Raw genomic sequence first — 22415 nt, 5'->3', positions numbered from 1 at the left:
GAGTGTTATGGCATGATCTCAGGTCACTGCAACCTCCGCCTCCCAGGGTTAAGCAATTTTTCTGCCTCAGCCTCCCGAGTAGCTAGGATTACAGGTGCCCACCAAACTCCCAGTTAATTTTGGTATTTTTAGTAGAGATGGGGTTTCACCATGTTGGCCAGGCTGCCTCAAACTACTGACTTCAGGTGATCCATCTGCCTCGGACTCCCACACTGCTGGGATAATGGGCTTGAGCTACCATGCCTGTCTGGTCTTTTCTTGAAGGAGGATTTGGAAGGTACAGTACAGCTTCCACCATGGTGACCTCAGATAATTTAACTTTGTTGACCCTTTGTTGACTTTGTTGGCCCTCATTTTCTTCATTTATAAAACAAACGTTAAAAATATCTTCATAGGGTCGGTATGAAGATTAAATATAGCCATACATGTAACATCTTTGTAGTGCTTAGCAGAGGGTAATAAGTGTTCTCCATTATCATATTTTCTCAACTTCTCCAACAAATATAACAATCTCTCTGTAGGGCATTAGGTTTTCAGAAATGAACATCAACAGTTTCTGCCCTCAAGAAATCTAGTAGGGGAAGAGGCAGACACATAAAGACAATGGAATGCAATGTAATCTGTGTTCTAATGTTGCCTGCATGCCTTAAGCTGACCTCCTGGATGACCTGTTGCCTAAGCTGAGGACTGAAGGAACTAGCCTGAGGAAGTGGTGAGCAGTAGCTAAGGCAAGGAGATGTGGAAAGGAATGTTGATGTCTAGGATGGCTGGAAGCTTGGGTGAACAATGGCGAGTGGGAAGAGATGAAGCTGGGAGGTTCTAGGAGCCAGACGATAAAGGTCTTGATATCCTCATGTAGAAGTTTGAATTGAGGTTGAAAGCACTGGGGAGTCAACGATGGATTTTTAGGTGGTGATCAATTTGCATCGTACAGAGCTCAATCTATCACCGAAAAACAGAATTTACTGGAAAGGGACAACAGGGAGAACCACTGAGAAACATGATGTAGAAATCATCATGGCAGAAGATGATGAAAGAGTGAACTGAGAGTGGCAATAGGATTTGGGGGAGGTCAACGCGGAGGGAGGAATTATAGTTATCCCCCAATTCCGGTTTGGGTGGTGCAGCAGATGGTGGTACCATTTTCTATGAGATAAAGGATTTTAGGAGGAGAAGCAGATGTACGTGGGAGGAAGAGGATCCGTTTGGTTTTCAACATTGAAGTGGAGATGTTTAATGCCAGTTTATTACTGTAGGGCTGGCACTCAGGGGATAATCTGTAGAACAGACAGGGTTTGGAGTCAGCAAATTACTTCTGTGTAGAGAAGAGGATAGAGTGGAGGGGGATGGCTAACATCCAGTTAGTGGAAATTGCAACCAAGGAAGAGAAGTTGGATAAGTAGTATAAAATCCAGCAAGTTTCTCAGTTTCTATGATGTGTTTTGACATTATAGAAAAATGTCCAGTTTTCAGCTAGTCAAGTAGCAGCTTTCTATATTTAAAATTCTTTGAGCAAAATCACTTCTTTCAATATACTCTTCCTCTAAAGAAAGGTACGGAGTAAATAAGAGAGATTTTATTTTTCCAAAATAAGGTGACAAAAAGTTATTAAATATAACCCTTTCAGAAAACTAGTTGAAGTAAAAAAAATTGAGCTAAAGAATAAGGAAAATTTTCAGAAATTAAACAGAATGTGAGAGAATAGAAAAGGGTAATATAGGGAATAGTTCTGCTATAGAATTATTAAAATCTGTTTGAAACAAACATATCTCAATGGTGTGTAGCTGGATTCCTAGTGAAAAACAGATAAAACAATAGAAATGAATAAACTTAAAGTTTATTAAAATTCAACATTCTCAGTAATAACCTTTAATATTTCGAATATGAAAATTTCTAAGGAAAAGGTCAATTTCATGTTTCTGCCTTATGAAAATAAAGGGGGAAAATTTACCAAAATATTCTACAGTAAATGAAATACACTACTATTTAGGATGTTTGAGACCTAGATAAGATGAATATCCTGATGCAACTAGGACGCCTTTTTAGATGAGCTAGTCACCTTGGGATATGGCTCATTTAGGTCAAGCAAGCGCATAAAACAGCAGCCCATCACCAGGACCTTGGGACTTTCTATTTATAACGTTCCCGATGTCTCCCTTCATAGTTTTTTCCTCTACAAAATGTTGTCACTGCTGCCTCTCATTGTTCCCACTAGGCGGCGCTCTAAACTCATCGTCAATGCGAGGACCAAGCGCCAGCTAAAACCGGCTGCAGGCATCTCCGTTGTGCAAAATTGGATTTATTCATCGAAACTTTAGAATGGAAAATAACTATTTCTAAACGAGGCAACAAGGCAGGCCATATGGTTTAACTGAGTCTGAGAGTATATGGTCTTTGGAATCCTGTTACTGGTCGTCTCCCTCTAGAGTGTATCATCTCAGACCAGGAAGGCAAAGCTGCAGGGGCCAATAACAGGGCTGCGGTGACACCTGGGGGTGGCCCGCTCCTCCTCAGTGCTGGTGCTTTGGGACTATAGAACATGGGAGATGCCTTGGTCGCCTGGGAAGTCTACTATTGCTTCTCAAACAGTTTATGAGACCCAAGGATCTTGCCCAGCCCTGCGCATGCGAATAGAGGTGACTTCTCTAACCAGCATCCTCAGAAAGAACGCTTTTCACCCCAGGAGAACAGAGGGGAGGCCAACTACGGGACTGTAAGTGGCTGTGGGGCTCACATCCCAGTTAATTCAGAGAACAGCTCCCCTCACTTCGGAGGTTGCAGGCACTGAATTAAGCTTTCTGCATTTTTCATTGCATTTCATCTTCACAGGAGTCTTTTAGCGTGTATTATCTCTACTTTTATAGATGAGGAAATGCAAGTTCAGAGAGCTTCCTTCTAGCTTGTGAGTTGCTAGGGTTTGGGTTATGTATGGTTTTTCTGTTGTTGCTATAACCAATTACCGCAGACATAGTGGCTTAAAACGACACCAATACATTATCTGACATCTCTGTAGATCCGGGTTCCCTTGGCTAAAATCAAGGTGAGGTAGCATGCATTCCCTAGGGGAGGATCTGTTTCCTAGGGCAGGATCTGTTTCCTGGCCTTTTCCAGCTTGTAGAGGACATCCGCATTCCTTGGCTCATGGCTACTTCCTCCCATATTCAAAGCCAGCAGCTCTCTGAATCTTCCTTCCATGGTCATATCGCTCCACAACCATAGCCAGGAAATGTTCTCTGCTTTTAAAGACCTATACAGTTTAATGAGGCCCACCCAGTTAATCCAGAATAATCTCTCAATCTCAAAGTCCTTAACTTTTATCAAATTGTCCAAATTCCTTTTGGCAAGTAAGGCCACATATTTACAGGTTCTGGGGATAAGGATGTGAACATCTATGGGGGGGAGGAGACATTATTCTGTCTACCATAAGCAGGAACGGTTTTTTTTTTTTCTTTTTTCTTTTTTTTTAAATTTTAGAACTTACTTCTTAAAGCATATAAGCATTAAAATCGAGTCATAGAAAGAAAACCGATAGGGTCAAATCTTTTATGCCAACGATGAAGTGTGAACAAATAAACAGGAAAATTACAAGATCCTGTAAGTAAAATACATGATACGACTTGAGTACAAATCACAAAAATTTGAAGCAAGAATAGGATAGCCAGGAAAAACTGAATTCATTTGTGATTTAACGCTCAGTCAAATGTGGAGGAATTGACTGTGAAGACAAAAACAATTATTCTCACAATTTAAATATATTTAAAGACGAGGTCCATGCAGAGAACAACACATACTGGTCTTCAATCTTTCTTTCTTTCTTCTTTCTCTCTCTCTTTCTCTTTCTCTCTCTTTCTCTTCCTTCCTTCCTTCCTTTCTTTCTTTCTTTCTTTCTTTCTTTCTTTCTTTCTTTCTTTCTTTCTTTCTTTCTTTCTTTCTTTCTTTCTTTCTTTCTCTTTCTTTTTTCTTCCTTCCTTCTTCCTTCCTTCCTTCTTGCTTTCTCTTTCTCCTTTCTTCCTTCCTTCCTGCTTGCTTTCTCACTCTCTCTCTCCTTCCCTTCTTCCCTCCTTCCTTCCTTCCTTCCTTCCTTCCTTCCTTCCTTCCTTCCTTCCTTCCTTCCTTCTTTCCTTCCTTCCTTCCTTCCTTCTTTCCTTCCTTCCTTCCTTCCTTCTGACTTTTACGTTCAGAGGGTACATGTGGAGGCTTATTTTATAGGTGAGTTGTATGTCTCAAGGATTTGGTGTACAGAGTATTTCATCACCCAGGTAATAAGCATAGTACTGACTGGTAGTTTCTTGATCCTCACCCTTCTTCCGCCCTCCACCTTAAAGTAAGCCCTGGTGTCTGTTGATCCTCCACTCCTTTTTTTTTTTTTGGCCTTGTGTACTCAATGTTTAGCTCCCATTTGGAATTGAGAACACAGTTACTTAGTTTTCTGTTCCAAGCAGTGAAGTTTAAACAGAGAATTGTAGTTTATTTTCATGAGTTGTAGTCAGTTTATGAGAGTAAGATTCTGTTTAGTATTTTGATTTTATATAAACATGGAGATAAGATGTAAGACTTATTTCTTGTTAACATGAAAGCTTCTAACCAATCTGTATAGTACCTTCTGAAAATCTAGCTAAATGTGATTATACAAGATTTATTTATTAAACTCCTACTGTCTCTCAGGTATATTAATTAGGTCGTGGTCATACAATGGTAAAAAGATAAGGTCTTATCCTTTAATACAGTTGAAAAAAGGGAATTATATAAACAGATAAGTGTAATGAAGTAATATTGGTGCCACAAGAGAAACCTGCACTAAAGAAAGTTACATCGAAAGAGAGTTTAAGACTAATATTCTACAAGTTCTCACTCAACCATCTTCTCACTGTGCTTAGTCAACGTCTCACTTGTAGCCCCTGTGACAAGGAGGAATGAACCTTCCCTAGAATGTGTTATATCCACCTTAAACTATCATAACCTTTGATTACTATGTCTCTGTTCTAAATGTTGAATGTCCTGTCTGAATTTGGAAGGAATCTCTGCAGATTGATAAGAGGGTGGAAGGTTCATCTTCTGGTTTGTCTGCAGGAGGAAAACAATTCTTAGATGAAGATTCCTTCACTGAGATAAGTCATGATCCACCCATGGTGTGCCTCCTGCATTTGTGCCTGTTGGGTCTTTGTTCTTCAGCTGAGGCTATGACGTGCTCATGGGGCAACCACTACATTGGCTTGTTAACCCTCTCCCAAGACCTGGCACAGAGAGGGTGAAGAGCACTGGCTCACTCTCTGCTGCTAAACCTGAAGAGCAGGGGCCTCAATCCTTCTTCAGGAACCTGTCCTGGAAGTGAACGTTGAGTCTGGGGACAGAAGTGGGGAGTTGTGAAGAGAGAGACCTTTTTAAGAGTGGCTGTGAGGCCGGGCGCGGTGGCTCAAGCCTGTAATCCCAGCACTTTGGGAGGCCGAGATGGGCGGATCACGAGGTCAGGAGATCAAGACCATCCTGGCTAACAAGGTGAAACCCCGTCTCTACTAAAAATACAAAAAACTAGCCGGGCGAGGTAGCGGGCATCTGTAGTCCCAGCTACTCGGGAGGCTGAGGCAGGAGAATGGCGTAAACCTGGGAGGCCGAGCTTGAAGTGAGCTGAGATCCGGCCACTGCACTCCAGCCTGGGCGACAGAGCGAGACTCCGTCTCAAAAAAAAAAAAGAGTGCCTGTGATGTCAGGGGAGGGTGCTGGATATCGTCTTGCCCCACCTTTTTCCTATGTCTGGTGGAGTTTCCTAAGTAGTCATTTTATTCTGCTGACTCACCCTCTGACTCCTGGCCTTATTCCATCCTGGCTCAGGGTCCATGGTGTAGTCATAGCACCTAATGAGGTAGCGTTTGTTTTAGTGAGATCAGGATGACTCTTCATTCAAAAGCTTTTGGGCCAGTGCGTGCGTGAATGGCATTGGAATGGGCAGCAGTTTCACTGTAGGGAGGTGGGTATGATGCCTGCAGCTTCCTCAGGCTGGGTGGAAGTTGTTGACCCTTGGTTGATGGTATTAAAATGTGACTCACCAATCTCCTTCATCATCCCAGGCCCAAGAGGTAGAACTGGAACCTGGAATCAGGGACAAGACTGAGAACTCTCCTTCCACTGGCTGTGGTGGGAGTATAATTCACAGATAACTGTCCTGATCCATCACCCATGAAATGTTCACAGATATAACCAAATACAGGAGACATTTGTATGAAATAAAGTATCATGAGGCTGGGAGCCAGAGAGCTTTGTTTTCCACTCACTGTGTTCATGTCACCTTGCTGGTTTGTGATTTCATCTGTAAAATGAGAGGTTTGGAGCAGAAGACTTGGCAGGCTTCTCAGGCATGACTGTTCTAGGGTTTGAATCTGGCAAGGTAGATGGTGTCGGCAAACTGTCACCCTACAGCCACTTCAGGAGAACTTTCCAAATCACAGTTACTTCTGTGGAAATGGCAGGTTTGCTATGAAAGGAATTTTTGCCCTGAGGGTCAGTGTTGACATCTACTTTCTAAACCATTTCTAGTTATGAGAGCCCCTAGATCCATGTTACTTGAGAGCAGATTATAAAGTATTAATTGACTGGGATCTAAGACTTCCATATACCCTATTTTGAAATATTGGATACTGGCCACAATCTGCTTGTGTAACAAATATCTATTGAGCCTCTGTGGTGTACACGCCAGCACTGTGATGCAATAAGCAGTGAAGGGTTGCTCAGAGTCAGCCTTCAGTGGTAATGGACTCAAGATAAATGAGTTCAGCCCAAGGTAGTAAGTGGTCCACCACAGGAGGAGGTTACGGGTGCTACAGGGCTAACTTCCTGGTTATTATGGAGTGAACAGAGCATGCAGCACTGGGATACAGCATGTCCCGAGCTGGGGCGCTGGGTGAGGATTGGTTGGCAGAGGAGACTGGAGAAGTAGCAGGTTAACAAAGGGCCTTGTTCATCATAGCAAATGTCAAGCCCATGCCCTACCATGCAGTAGATGGTCAGTAATGTTTGCTGATTGAATGTCTGAATGTATACAGATTATAGAGTGTTGAGTAATTGAAAGCAATGCCTAAAATGTTTCTGAGGTCTTTGTAGACAGAACCCAAGGTCAGCAGACATTGTGTTTTTGTTGCCATCATTTTTCTAGAAACTCCATGCACATGAACAGTAATCTCAACATGTACAGGTATATTGATTGAATTGAAGGGAATTCTTATTTCAATATCTTTAAATTCAATTAACTTTCTTAGAGTGTACCCTTCCACTTCAACAGAAGCTAGTGACCAAAAAAGTGGAAACAAGTATACTCAAATAATATTTACTTTTAAACATTTTAAAGTTTAAAACTCCTGATGTAATTGGGTGAGGAACCAACTAATGCAGAAAGGCACACCGTATGCTTAGTCACAGTGACCATTTTGTATCTTGAAAAATTTAGAAAGTGCCTTCCATATCAGCTTTTTACGCCTTGACAATACACAAAATCAATATTATTTTTCTGATATGTTTGAAAGGTGAGACTGAGCCAAAAGAAAAGTGTTTCCAAGAAAAAGCTTGAGGGAATTTGTTACCTGACCTTAAATAGATCAACTTCCTTAATTTTACTATTTCTTTATGTCCTTAAATACCATTCTTGTTTGATGCATTTACATAGGAAGTTTCATTTTAACTTTCAGTTAAATAAAATAATTATTAAGCATCGCTTAATAAAACAAGATTTACTGGAAAGCCTTCAGAACCAGGAGGTTGAGATTTCCCTAGCTTTTTGGCTTTCTTCTTCTACAGAAAGAAAACGTACAGCAAATGTTGTGTTTGAGGGGTTTGAGGTGGGAAAATGTTTGGAACACCCATTGAACTGAAAAAGACTAGTATGGCCAGTGAATCAGAAAAAGCATGACAGGAGATGAGATTGAAATGATGAGCTCCAATGTATTGTCAACATGGGTGCAATGAAAATGTATTTCTGTGAAGTTATTTATTCAAACACAGAGACCATCATCACCAAGTAGGTCTACAAGCTACTATAGGACTGTGGATAATTCAGCATTGCAGGTAGCTTTTTCTTGTTTCCAGACTGTGACTGAATTGTTATCTTTTCATAGCAGCTTAGCGGGCACTGGATGAGGCATAAATCTCTGACTGGCAAACATTTTTATGTGGGCATGGAAAACACACACTGCCTCACTTAGCACATGCACAGCGTCCACACTGACCTGCGGCTGCAGTGCTGTTTCCTGAGCCACAGCAGATGCCAAGTGCTCTGTTGAATACTTTACATTCTCTTTACCTGTTCTTCTTTCAATAAACCAGACTGGTGGGCACTAGTATTGCCTCCCTTTAAGTGAGGACAGAGGCTCAGAAATGCAAAGGAATTTGCCCCACTTGTTAGAAAACAGAGTCCAGACTTGAAATCTGTGGAATTTTAAAGTATACTCTGAGCTAGAACTAGACTAAGAGGCAGGTGAGCTTGGAAGGTTGTGGGCTGTAAGAACTGGGGAAAATCAGAAAACAGTTTACAGACATAAAATGCTTAAAAAAGTAAAGTAAACTCAACAGATTTTTCTTTTTTTGGGGGGGGATGGAATCTTGCTCTGTCACCCAGTGTGGAGTGCAGTGGAGCAATCTCGGCCCACTGCAACTTCCGCCTCCCGGGTTCAAGTGATTCTCCTGCCTCAGCTTCTTGAGTAGCTGGGATTACAGGCCTGCGCCATCATGCCAGACTAATATATATACATATATATATGTGTATGTGTGTATATATATATATATATTTGTATTTTTAGTAGAGACAGAATTTCACCATGTTGGCCAGGCTGGTCTCGAACTCCCAACCTCAAGTGATCTTCCCTCCTCGGCCTCCCAAAGTACTGGGATTACAGGCGTGAGCCACCAAGCCTGGCCTCAAAAGATTTTTTTAAAAGGTGTTGAACAAGGTATTGTAAATATATCCATGTAAGCAACATCAACCCTTAATGAGTAATTATCATCTAGCTGAAAAAGAAAAGGCAACTGCCTTTTATTTTATTTATATTTTTTAGTACATACAATAAAGGTCTTATTTAGAACGTAAAGTTGTTAACATACTACTAAAGCAATTTCTCTAAGATCCTACTAAATAAATCCCTGACACACCAAGTTGAAGGATAGAGGGCTGGCACATACCGGATTATAAACTTTCCGGACTGAATGAGTGCTCCCTTGCTTTTGTCTGGCGCAATTTTATCTGCCATATTCTCCTGGTCATCTTTCTTTTCTCGCAGCTGCTTGAGTACACGTGATATTGTAACTTTTGTCTTATTTTACCATGCATACTTTTATTAATTCAATTGGAGGCAAACTCTCACTTCTTCCTCTGTCTTCTAACTCCTCTTCAGCCACCACAGGAATATTTTTATTCCATTTTAAGTAAAGGCACAGCCCTCATTTTGATTAACAAGCATAAAATTAAAGCTAGTGATTGATAGACTTATGCAAAAAAAAAAAAAAAATTAAAACCCTGTGCGATGTTTTCATAAGCCCCTGTGCAGCAGACCATGATATAAAAGAAGCCCTTACAAGGCACTAGGTCAGCCCTTTAGGGTTGATATGCTTCACCCCAGGCTCATTACACAAAAGGCAGGGAAGGACGCAGTGGTTGCGTTGCTTCTGTGCACTGTGGGAACCACCAAACTTGCAGTCAGCTTCCATGAGGAACCAGGAAGGATTTGGGAAGCTATCTCTTTGCTTACTTGTATCCTCAAGGCCTAAATCTTTTGCCTTGTTTGTTGAACTATTAAGTTGAGGTGGACAACTCTGCCCTACTGTAAAAACTCTTTGTGTTTGACGTAGCTTACTCTGAAATCCCCCATTAAATTCTTCACACAAGTCTCCACTTACCTTTTATTTCGAATTAAACTGCTTTTTCCAAGCCTCATGCATCTAGATAAATATCTGTAACTATTATTTCATTATTCTTGTTTAATTGCTAGTTCAAAGCCATTGTGTCCTATTGAAAACATTACACAGATTTCCAGTATTTCATAGATTAAAAAGGTGTTTTAAGTTTAGTTTGAGAAAGCACTATTTACTAATGTGTAACTTGGAAATGAAGTTAGAACAAAAGTCATTTGTAACCTGGGTAGACCCTGTTTAAGCCTTCAAAATTTAAGATTAGGGTGAACAACTGAAATAAAATGGTTAGTTAATGAATGACATTAGATCTGTTCACCAATATCAGTTTAATAAAATATTTATGCCATGTAGTTTAGGCATACAGATGGACGACTCTTCTGAATGGCCAAAGATAATGGTAGTCAGGACAGGCTGAATGTCAGATTCTACCCATTCGTGAGTGCCTACCATGAGACAGGCTGGGTTTAGCATATTCACACTTTATTTAGGCCACAGCAATGCTATAGCTTGGATGGCATTATCTTCCTTTTATAGGAAACAGACATGTTGAGGAATTTGCCATAAGTCAGCAGATGGTGGGGCAATATACATATTAGTTTTTATTAGTTTAAAAGTAATATTTACAAATTATGAACATGCATATTGTAGAAATTGAGAAAATACAGATTTATGAAAAGAAGAAAATAAAACTTCATAATTTCATCAAGTGGAGATAACCACAGGTATTATTATATTTATTCTTTCTGTATACAAATATATACATGTATATCTTTTTACTTGTAAAACTGAAATTATAGTTTTGTAACTTGCTTCTTTAATTTAGTGGTTGTCTTAGTCTGTTTTCTGTTGCTACAACAGAATACCACAGACTGGGTAACTTATAATGGAAAGAAATTTATTTGGCTCGTGGTACTGGGTACTAGAGGCTGGGAAGCCCAAGAGCATGGCACTGGCATCTAGTAAGAACCTTCTTGCTGCATCACAACGTGGCAAAAGACATCACATGGCAAGAGAGAGCAAGGAATTAAATTCAACCTCAAGTCCTTTTGTAATCAGCATCAATCTATCAATGAGGGTGAAGCCCTCTTGACCTAAACACCTCCCATTAGGCCCCACCTCCTAACATCATTGCAGTGAGGATTAAATGTCCAATGACTGCTTCTTTGGGAACACATTGAAACCACAGAAGTAGTGTATCGTGAATATCTTTAATCCTCATTTTTTATTTTTTAAACTTTTATTTTAGGTTCGGGGGTACATGTGCAGGTTTCATGTATAAGTAAACTTGTGTCATGGAGGTTTGTTGTACAGATTATTCTGTCATCCAGGTACTAAGCCTAGTACCCATCGTTATTTTTTCTAATCCTCCCTCTTCTCACCCTCCACCCACAAGTAGGACCCAGTGTCTGTTGTTTTTCTCTTTGGGTCCATGTGTTTTCATTGTTTAGCTCCCAGTTAAAACTGAGAACATGCAGTATTTGGTTTTCTGTTCCTGTGTTAGCTTGCTAAGGATAATGGCCTCCAGTTCCATCTGTATTCCTGCAAAGGATATGATCTTATTCTTTTTTATGACTGCATAGTATTCCATGGTGTAAATGGACCACACTTTCTTTATCCAATCTGCCATTGATGAATATTTAGGTTGATTCTATGTCTTTGCTATTGTAAATAGTGCTGCAGTGAACATACACATGGTATGTCTTTATGGCAGAATGATTTGTATTCCTTTGGGTATACACCCAGTAATGGGATTGCTGGGTTGAATGGTATTTCTGTTTTTTCTTTGAGGAATCTCCACACTACTTTCCACAGTGGCTGAACTGGTTTACACTCCCAACAACAGTGTATAAGCATTCCCTTTGCTCTGCAATTTTGCCATCATCTGTTGTTTTTTGACTTTTTAATTATAGCCATTCTGACTGGTTGAGATGGTATCTCACTGTGGTTTTAATTTGCATTTCTCTAATGATCAGCGATATTGAGCTTTTTTTCATCTGTTGGCTATATGTAAGACTTCATTTTATTGGGTACAAAAGAGTTTGCAATTTTATATGCCATACAGTATTTAACAAATCCTCTAAATTCTTGCAACTTTTTAGTTGAAGTATTTGTGATAAATGTAATACACATCCTTTGAATTAAATCTTTACATATCACATATATGTCATTAGTTTAAGTTCATAGAAATGTAATTGCTATGTTAAGGCTATGAATGTTTTTAATGGTTTTGCTACATATTGCTAAATCAGCTCCAGAAATATACTTAAAGAAATTTGCACTCCCATCAGCAACGCACAGAGTTCATTTCCACATACTCTAGTGAGAATACTGTTTTCACAACACATTCTTGCCAATGTAGTGTCTTCTTGTAGTTGCAATTATATTTATTTGATTGCTAGTGAGATCAGTTTTTTTCATTCTTTAAATTTCCTCTTTAAAGTTTGCTTTATTTCTTTATTGATACATTGCAATTATACATATTCATGGAGTAAAATTTGATGTTTTGGTACATATATGTTATATAATAATCAAAACAGAGTATTTAGCATATTCATTTTTACCTCATATATTTATCATTTCTTTGTGGTGAGAACATTCAAAAGCCTCTCTTATAGTTATTTTATAATATACATTGACTTACTCTTAACTATTGTTAACTATTGTCACCCCGCTTGCAATAAAACTCCACAACATATTGCTTCTATCTAATTGTAACTTTCTCCCAGTTGACCAACAGTTTTCTGTCTTCCTTTGCTTCCTCTCCTCCTCAGTCTCTACTTCTAGGATATCAACTCCTCTTTTTTTCAAGATTCCACATATGGTGAAACCCCGTCTCTTCTAAAAATACAAAAATTAACTGAGCATGGTGGCGCGTGCCTGTAGTCCCAGCTACTCGAGAGGCTGAGACAGGAGAATAGCCTGAACCAGGGAGTCGGAGGTTGCAGTGAGCCGAGATCATGCCACAGCACTCCAGCCTGGCGACAGAGCCAGACTCTGTCTCAAAAAAAAAAAAAAAAAAAAAAAGAAAGAAAAAGAAAAAGAAAAAAGAAAAAGGAAAAGACTATTGTAATCGTTCATTTGAGATAGTTTTGTGACAGTGGAGATGAAAAGAAATGGATCGATTTAAGGTATAAGGGAAATAATCCCCACACTCTCCAACCCTGAAATACACACATAATAGGCCTGCCACAGTTTTCCCTTTCTCTATAAAACATGCTGCTCACACTCATGGCACCCTGAATGCTTGTGACTAGTAGCATCCTTTTTAGGACACCTAGGTATTCCTATTCCCCCCAAGAGAGATGGATGATTACCACGAATTTGGTTTGTTTCCAAATTTATGCATATCAGCTGTATTTTAAAAATTTTAAATAAGTTTATTAATAGTATATGAACAATACTACTTGAGTAGACTGGAGCCAAACTTTCTGCTGGGTATGGTCTTCTATCTTTTAAGAAAGTAACTAAAATGTGCTAGAATTCTGCTTTTTGACAATCTTTGTCCTCCTTTTTGGCCCTCACATCTCTATAGTTTACCAAGCTTACCTCTATGAATTTACCATGAATATCTGTGCCACATTAACCACAGTGATGCACAGTCATAATGTGGTTTGCTGGAAAGACTCTCAGAAGTTAAGGCACCTTTGATTAGTCTAAAAGATATTTTGCTTTCCTTTGGCTTTCAAGAGAAACAACTTTTCTCCTTCGCTAACAAAATGTAAACTATTTTCCCAGACAGATGTTTGTTTCACATAGATTATCCTGTAGAAAAAGCCATATCTGAACTCCTTGAAGGGATCATGTGTTTCTTAATAATTTTTATTAAGTTGTGCCAAAACATGTTTGTTGAATGAACAAATAAAGGAATAAACTAATCTTTGGAACTGAGAAACATCTTTGTAAACATTTAACGATGCTATATGCATACTCTACTGTTACGGACTGTTTATGTCTCCTCCCCAATTTTATGTTAAAGCACTAACCTCCAGTGTGACTGTATTGTAGATAGGGCCACTAAGGAGATAAATAATTAAGGTTAAATGAAGTAATAAGGGTGGGTCCCTGATCTGATAGGAACCATCTAATTATAAGAAACACAAAAATGTTTGTTCAACGCTTCACTCACACAAAGAATAGATTATTTGAATGCACAGTAAAATGGTGGCGGCCTACAAGCTAGGAGAAGATAGTTCAGAATGAAACTTACCTTGCCATCACCTTGATCTTGGACTTCCCAATCTTTAGAACTATGAGAAAATAGATTTCTGTTGTATAATCCACCCAGAATGTGGCATTTTGTTATAGCCATCTGAGTAGACTAATACACATACACACATACACACACACACACACAGAAAATACAATAGACTGCTTTCTGTTTCATACATATTTTGTTTACCAAAAGGAACCTCAGAGGTAAGAGACTTTGAATGTCTGATATTCTCTCCTCTTTAGCTTTCAAGAAAACCATTTTTTTCCCTCCTATTGTCTTTGCTAACAAAATGTCATAGACATTTGTCATAGACAAAATAGACTTTTTTTGAAAAACTTTCTTTTTTCTGAAGCTTTAATCAAAAATACAATTTTAAGATAGTCTTTATCTTGGTACAATTGACAAAAAACCTACAACTTCCAGCTGCTTGGCAAGTGGCCAGAATCTTTGTGATTCTCTTACCCTTCCCTCAGACTCGTCACACTCATGTTTGCAGATGGTTGCCATAGGAGCTCTGAACATCATCTGAGATCAAAATGAGAGGAAGGGGGAAAGGCTGTATCAGCAGCATGCTTGCCTTATGGGAACAGACTTCCCAGAAGCTACCAGCAGACTTCCATTTATCTCATTGGTCGTAACTGTGACAAGGTCAAAGCTAACTGCAAGTGCAGCTGCAAAAACGAGTATTTAGTTTTTCTCATTCCTATCTAAGAGGTGGCAAAGCAGAAGAGGAATATAAGTATCTGTAGTGTTAGCCAGTGAACAGTCTGCTATTCAAAGGAACTGTTATAGAAGCGTGGACTAGCAGATCAGCTCATTCTAGAGTCCTCCAGAGTTATAGGCTTAATAACCCAAATGTGGGGCTTTATATTTCACACCTTAATCACTATTTGACTACTGCTAATGTCTTTGATTACAATTAGCTAGGCTGCAAACATTATTTAAGGTCTATACTTACTCTCACCATGTCTACTATAATAAAACATTATTGAGTATACATTGGTTGCATTGCTTATTATTTTATGTTGAGATGACACTGATCTAATTTTCTCTAATTATATACATAAGAAAGTGACAAGTGAGGTCTGTTTTGATTTGAGGCTGAAAACCATGATCGTGACTTCATACTGTGTTCTAGTCAAAAATCCACCTATAGCTTACCATTAGCTAGCATTTCTAAGTGCATTCCATATTATTCAGTGATCTTCTTTCAAGGCGTTTTCTTTTTTTTTTTTTTAATAGTATTTTGCTCTGATGCCTGGGCTGGAGGGCAATGGTGCAGTCACAGCTCACTGCAGCCTCAACTCTGGTGCTCAGGTGATTCTTCCACCTCAGGAGCTGGGACTACAGGCACAGGCCACCACATCTGACTAGTTTTTTGTAGGGATGGAGTTTCTCCATGCATGCTATCCAGGCTGGTCTCCTGAGCTCAAGCAATTCACCCACCTTGGCCTCCCAAAGTGTTGGAATTACAGGCATGAGACACTGCACCTGGCCCCCAAAATATGTATGTTCTAATAGAACTAAAATAGGGGGAAAAAATGGAAGAAGATAAAAAATAAAGTCATGATTACAACAGAAAAGCATAACCATACAAGTGAACTACAATTTGGCCTAGAGCTGCCCAAAAGAGAAAGAGGAGCAACAAAGAGAGCTGCCCAAAAGACAAAGAGAGCAACCAAAAGACTCTTTAAGATGAAAACAAATCCCAAATGCCCATCAATGATAGACCGGATAAAGAAAATGTGGCACATATACACCATGGAATACTATGCAGCCATAAAAAAGGGGTGAGTTCATGTTCTTTGCAGGGACATGAAGCCGGAAACTAATTCTCAGCAAACACGAACAGAAAACGAAAAACTGCATGTTCTCACTCATAAGTGGGAGTTGGAACAATGAGAACACATGGACACAGGGAGGGGAACATCACACACTGGGGTCTGTTGGGGGGTGGGAGGCTAGGGGAGGGATAGCATTAGGAGAAATACCTAACGTAGATGATGGGTTGAGGGGTGCAGCAAACCACCATGGCACGTGTATACCTATGTAATAAACCTGCATGTTCTGCATGTGTATTCCAGAACTTAAAGTATAATAAAAATAAAATAAAAAACTGCTAATAGAAAAAAGAGAGAAAAACAAATTAGGCTGGTTGGAGTGGCTCACACCTGTAATCCCAGCACTTTGGGAGGTTGAGGCAGGTGGATCACCTGAGGTCAGGAATTTCAGACTAGCCTGACCAATATGGTGAAACCCTGTCTCTACTAAAAATACAAAAATTAGTTGGACATGGTGATGTGTACCTGTAGTCCCAGTGACTTGGGAGGCTGAGACAGGAGAATTGTTTGAACCTGGGAGGCAGAGGCTGCAGTGAGCCAAGATTGTGCCACTGCACTCCAGCCTGGGCGACAGAGTGACTTCGTCTCAAAAAAAAAACCAAACAAACAAACAAACAAAAAAAAAACAAAGAAAAAAAACCCCACACTACCCCCACTGAAAATCAACTGTTTAGGAGAAGCACATATTTTGCTGAGATCAAGACCCAAGAGAACTTTCTCCTCTGGGTCTTCATAAAAGGCACACTATGTGATATATTTAATAGTAGCCATTAGCCTTAAAAACACATGTCTTGAAAATATGTTTTGATGACTGTGTTTGCTATTAGGAGCCAACAGCATAGAAACAAAGTGTAACGCAGTAACAGTAATTCTATGAAGAGCCAAAATGGGGATCACATATGTAGCTCTCTGAAGATTTCCTGGAGGATAAAATTTAGATTCCTCTCTCTGCTAGTTGGGAATACAAACTTGTCTTATCATAATCTCCAAACTCATGTGTTTCTATAAGTAACAAAATCCATTTCAAAACCAAATTATTTTTTATATGTAAAGCCACTATTCCCTTTTAATATCACAGACTGAAGTAGACCACATAATTTATCTAAGCATGGTTTTCTAAATAAATGTGCTGTAAATGGCTGATCTCAGTGTAGTAGATATATTTTAAAATGCTGTCTTATGGTTGTACTAACTATATGTAAACTTATTTTTAAAAGGTTAAGTTAAAAGATTGTCCACAAAAATGTTATGTTTCAGTTGCATTCAATTTTTAAAATTATTAATACAGGTTATGTTAAAGTGCATTGCAACTATTCACAAAGACTTTCAAAAAATGATCAGCAACATAAAGTGTAAACCTAGAAAGAAAATCAGACTCATTCCACATCTGTGAAATTCACCACTTAAATATAATTCAATTTACAATAATTGTAAAAGATAGGGAGAATATAGAAAATGGAGGGGGAAAACGGTATTCAACATATGAACAACACTGCTACTGTTGTAGTGAAAAAATAATTTATTAAATGAACATAATACTGGGAGTAAAATGCATTACAAAAGTAAAAAAAAAGTAAATTATAAATATAAATAATAGTGGTTTACCTAATTAACAGATTTTTTTCTTCATCCTTGCAGAACTTTAAATACAATCTTCCAAAAAGCCAGATTGAAAAAGTAGGTGGTTCACTTTAGAACAGTCAGTCAACACTATAATATCTAGAATTTGGCAAAGATCTGTTATATAAGATTCAGAATTGTACTTATTAAATGATTGTTCTTTTTAAGCCTTTTGCAAGTCCAGAATAATAATTTTAATAAATAAGCAGATCAACTTGTTATATTCATTTCTGTCTCTAAGGATAGCAAACATATTTCTAATATACATTGTGAAAAATGTTCTGAGAGCATACCTGTGCACTTTGATAAAGACTAAAAATTTTTGGTTATTTGGTAAAAAGTTATCTCCTTTTTACTCCAAAGGTTAACAACAGCCATTGGATGTGTTGATATATGTCAGTAGAATTTTAAACAGCCACACCTTAATATATACATCAAGATACTGATAAACTTTTAGATAGTGAAGAAAAAAATGGAGGTTGTTATTCTACTTCTTCAGTAAGTTTCCCTCAGTTTTTAGAAAGCATACCGACTGGGACTGCAAAATGCCAGCATGATTACAATGCATATTAACAGCAATATGCAAAACAGTGAAAACAGAAAATAAATAACTTCACACTATAAAAATCAAACAAGGCACTTTCAATGACTGTACACAAAGCTGAAATAAACAAACATTTTTTCATAAAGCTGACTCATAGACTCTAGGAGACTTTTGTAGAAAGTGAAATAGTAAAGGCACTACATAATTCTTTCTCCTAACTCTACTTACTAAAGAAATCCACCAATTAAACTTGGCACAAAAGAGTTTAATGATCATAAAGTGCATCACTTGGCTAAATATATTAAAAAGAAAATCAGCCATAATACAGTATAATAACATCTTCACATATATAGAAATAAAAATGCAATGTCAGGAATCAAGCCAGTTAGGAACTTTGCAGTATATATGGCTTTTTATTTTTTTTGTATAAGCCCCTATTTATATAGAATCTATATTTTCAAAAGAATATGCCTTAACAAAAGGAGGTAGTATTCTGAAAGAGGCAAACTCACTAAATCTAGGTAGGTAGAGATAAAGATTATGTGGAAACTAAACAAATGCAACATATTAATAACCATGACACTTATTAAAGTATTTTGACATTAATGAATCAGCTTTTAAAATCAAGGCTTTCTTATCATGTTAGCTATATGATCACAGCTCTTTCAAGTAGTTTTCCTTTGGTACTAGAAAGTCATTTTTTTTTCTGAAGAGCATTAACATTTCAAATAAGCAAATTTTATTTAGAGATGGTAAACATGTAAACATTAAAAACTCAACTAAATTTTATCTTTACTATGATGGTCACTGATTTATACCATTAATGAAAATATGTCATGTCAGAGATATAAAGAAGAATATATCACCCAGATAGTAACATGCAATTAATTTCCATTTGATTAATATAATTGGTGATTTAACACACATACATATATACACAGTAGTTTGGAGCAATATATAGGCAAAACACCATAATAATTTATGCACAGTATTTAAGAATGTGGGCCTTGATAACAGAATTCCAACAAGATTTTTTTTTAGTGTATTAAATATAATTGGATAAAATTAAAAGCAGCAGTGAATATATTTCCTATCTTAATAACTTAAAAAAATTCTTTATGTAAACTTCATACATGTGCATTCTTGCTCTTTTCTATATGTTTTACAGTTCTTTTTTGCTTTTAAAATAGTATTTGCCACTCTTCTAAATTTGCTGAATAGTCTAAATGGAGGGAACCGCTTGTGATATATTAGTCTTCTTCAACATCATATGCCACTTCTGCTACTTCTATCTCTGATACAGCATTTTCAGGTTCACTAAAACTTAAGCATGGTTTATTATCAGCTCTGCAAAAAAAAAAAAAAAAAAAGCAACGTGTCAATGACAGGATTGGATGCATGCTATTATTTCATTTCACTATTACCTTTAAAAATCTTCTACCTTATAGAAAGAATATTTACGTATTTAGTGTGAAAGTATTTAATGTAAAAGAATATTTAAACATTCAATCAGAAATTTAATATTTTTAAGTTGTCATTGCCAGGTAAGACCCTTGGAGATAGGTTTTAAACACTTTCAGCTCTCCAAACTACCATTTACCAATAAAAATCTACTTGGTAATTACCTTTATCAACATAAAATTGTTCTCAGAATTACAGTCGACCATTACCACTAAACTATTAACAATTACCTTGGATTTGTATGCAATAAAAACTCTATGTGCTTTTAAATACATTACCTTTTCATCATTCCTATTAGGTAGGAAGGGTAGTTTGCTATTATAGTGTCCTATTTTTTGAAAGGAAAAAGGGTGATATTGAGGGAGATTAAGGTAATCTGTCAATATTTTAAAAATTAATTAATTACCCGAGTCAGAGGCCAGTTAATGCAGACACAGCTCTAAAGTAAGTAATGAGAAAACTTACAGCCTGATGTCAAAGATACTTTTTTAGGAAGAGCCTAAAATATCTCCAATCATTCTCTGCTTGCTTAGTAGATTCGTGATACAGTAACACTGAGTTCATAAAAAAATACTCTATAGAGTATCAGAATCACTTTCCTCCAATTATTCAAAGGATTAACCTATCATAAACGAAATATTATGTACCTAGATTCTTCATCCAGGACATCCTGATCAACCTCAAGTGCAGAGGACTTCACCTTTAGGATCTGTTCACCTTCTGTTTCTGACACATCCAGTGATTCTTCAGGTTCTACAGACAATGTTCTAAAAGTATGTTATAGCAACAAGTTATTTTCTATGAACAAAACAGGCATATGTTTAATGTTGTGAATACATGTAGCTATCGCAGTCTTTAGCTGTTAAGGCTTAATGTAGTCACATAGCTAATAAACAGCTTACTCTGGAAGTCAACAGAGAAATTAGTAGCTGTGATTAATTTAAAATGACTTTAGCATCAATTCAAGATATGCTGATGAGATGGCAAACTAGAGCTTTCATATGTGAAAAGTTGGCATAAATGCCTAAAAACTAAAATATTACTTAAATAAAATAATGGTATTCCATTTAATAGTGATTATTTATTTAATAATGATTTAACAATGATTAAAATGAATAATGTTTATCTTGTTGAACAGTTAGCGGCTTATTTTCCTGATGTTTCCCATCCTTCAATGTTCAAAATTTATTTAGCAAAATTAAATTATGCTAAATAAAGTATACTTTTCCCAATGAAGTATGCCAAAAGCCTACAACTTTCAGAATCAGAAAATTCCTAAATCATATTAAAATATAAAGGGCATTTAGCCCAAAGTATTAAGGGTTGAATTAGTTAGAGTAGAAATTCAAGTATCACAACACACCTGATTCTGTTCTCTAAAGTGTCTATATGAAGTTGCTTCTCACTGAGCAGTTTCTTTAGTGATTCCATCTCCTTTTGTTTTTCAAGTAGTTCTTTCTGTAAGCGGTAGTTAGTCTCTTCTAAAGTTTCACAGAATGCCTTAAAAAAAACAACAAACAAAACTAAACACATGCAGAAAAAGAATACAATTAATTACAAATGCAGTATCTTTCTCAAGGGCATTATTGAAGAGTCAAAGAACACAGATAATCAAAATAAAGTATGAAACTCCAAATGATTTGTTCTCTACTCTCATCTTTTTAGGTCACTGGTATGTTAACTTTCTTAGCCCCATCCAGCAGGGGGACATAACTACAAGTTCTTTTTCTTAAGATTTATAGTAGTAAGCTAGTGTGCCTGAAGTGAGTATGTGATATCCCTTTAGTGTAGAACTGGGATAAAAAATAATCAGCAACTATTGCTTTAGTTTTTATTCTCCTTAATCTACTTTTGCCTAGTCATACATGATTACACTTAAAAAAAGTCAATTGTGGTTGATTCCATCTGTATTAGCTCAGTAGACATACTACTGTAACAGCATTTTGGTAATATTGACACTTGGGATGCAGTAACAGGATGGTGCAAGAAATGAGGAGTCAGGTACATTTTGGGAAGTGAGTGACAAAAAATGGTAGATTCAGGAATAAAGCAAAGAACCTAAAGAGCAAAGCCATTAATAAAAGTCACTCAACAACACAGGAATACATCAAGAAAGACTGTTTGTTTCAATCTGGTCTCTAGGTGGGCGAGGTAAAGTCTCTCCTGAAGAATCTAATCTAAAAAGCCTCGTACGGATTTTGGGAAAAATAATGTATCCCAAGGAAGACAAATAAAAACAAATACATACATAAATACAGGATACTGAAATTGCAAATACCAAAATCAAATAGAAGATCTCTAAAACACCAGGAAGACAAACCAGTTTACTATAAAATTGTAGGACAGTAGGGGACTGAGAATAGATGTCATAAAACAGTCTATGTCAAAGGCAGTGGAAAACACTTTAAAGCACTGAGAAAAATAACTATCAAGGTAGAATTCTACACTCAGTTAAATCACACTTCAGGAATGAGAACAAAATTAAAACACATTTGAACATCAAAGATCTAAACATTACCAATACACATTCACTGAAAGAACTATTAAATTACATACTTTAAGACGAAGTTAACTGAATCCCAAAGGAAAGAGAAAGATGAAAGTAGGAATGGTGAGGAATGAAAGTGGCAAACACTCAGGTAAATCAAAAGAAACACTGTGTGAAATGATAATGATGGCCAACTTTGAGGAGGGCTGTAAACAATCTGTTTCCAAAATATGAGAACATATGACCATTAAATAAAAGACAATGACTACAGAACTTAAAAACCAAGAGCAGAGAACAAAGAGAAAAACTCATTAAATAACATGAAAGGAAAGAAAGAAGGAAAAAAGCATTTTATAA

At 37.3% G+C, this 22415-nt stretch overlaps 1 protein-coding gene and 1 long non-coding RNA gene across 5 annotated transcripts in view; one reads left to right on the top strand and one right to left on the bottom strand.

The window, feature by feature from the left end:
- The first annotated feature begins 6625 nt into the window (after positions 1–6625).
- The window catches only part of LOC105483506 (uncharacterized), a 40502-nt gene continuing 24712 nt past the window's right edge, over positions 6626–22415 (top strand). Inside the window, exons 1-2 of one of the 2 annotated variants that reach the window (XR_988358.3) lie at positions 6626–6997; positions 20222–20343. This is a non-coding gene — a long non-coding RNA (uncharacterized lncRNA). The remainder of the gene's footprint in view (positions 6998–20221; positions 20344–22415) is intronic. The other variant, XR_011606930.1, reaches the window with a different exon arrangement.
- LOC105483507 (sorting nexin 16) overlaps positions 17447–22415 on the bottom strand; it is a 43008-nt gene continuing 38039 nt past the window's right edge. For all 3 annotated transcript variants that reach the window (XM_011744389.3, XM_011744390.3, XM_071068053.1), the window contains 3 exons: positions 20934–21070; positions 20218–20337; positions 17447–19456 (listed from right to left, as the gene is read on the bottom strand). In XM_011744389.3, the coding sequence (XP_011742691.1) occupies positions 19360–19456; positions 20218–20337; positions 20934–21070 (354 nt within the window). In that variant the 3' untranslated portion in view covers positions 17447–19359. The remainder of the gene's footprint in view (positions 19457–20217; positions 20338–20933; positions 21071–22415) is intronic.

The sequence above is a fragment of the Macaca nemestrina genome, chromosome 8 (assembly GCF_043159975.1).
Source record: "Macaca nemestrina isolate mMacNem1 chromosome 8, mMacNem.hap1, whole genome shotgun sequence".
Classification (NCBI taxonomy): domain Eukaryota; kingdom Metazoa; phylum Chordata; class Mammalia; order Primates; family Cercopithecidae; genus Macaca; species Macaca nemestrina.
This window is presented reverse-complemented; position numbering and strand designations above follow the sequence as displayed.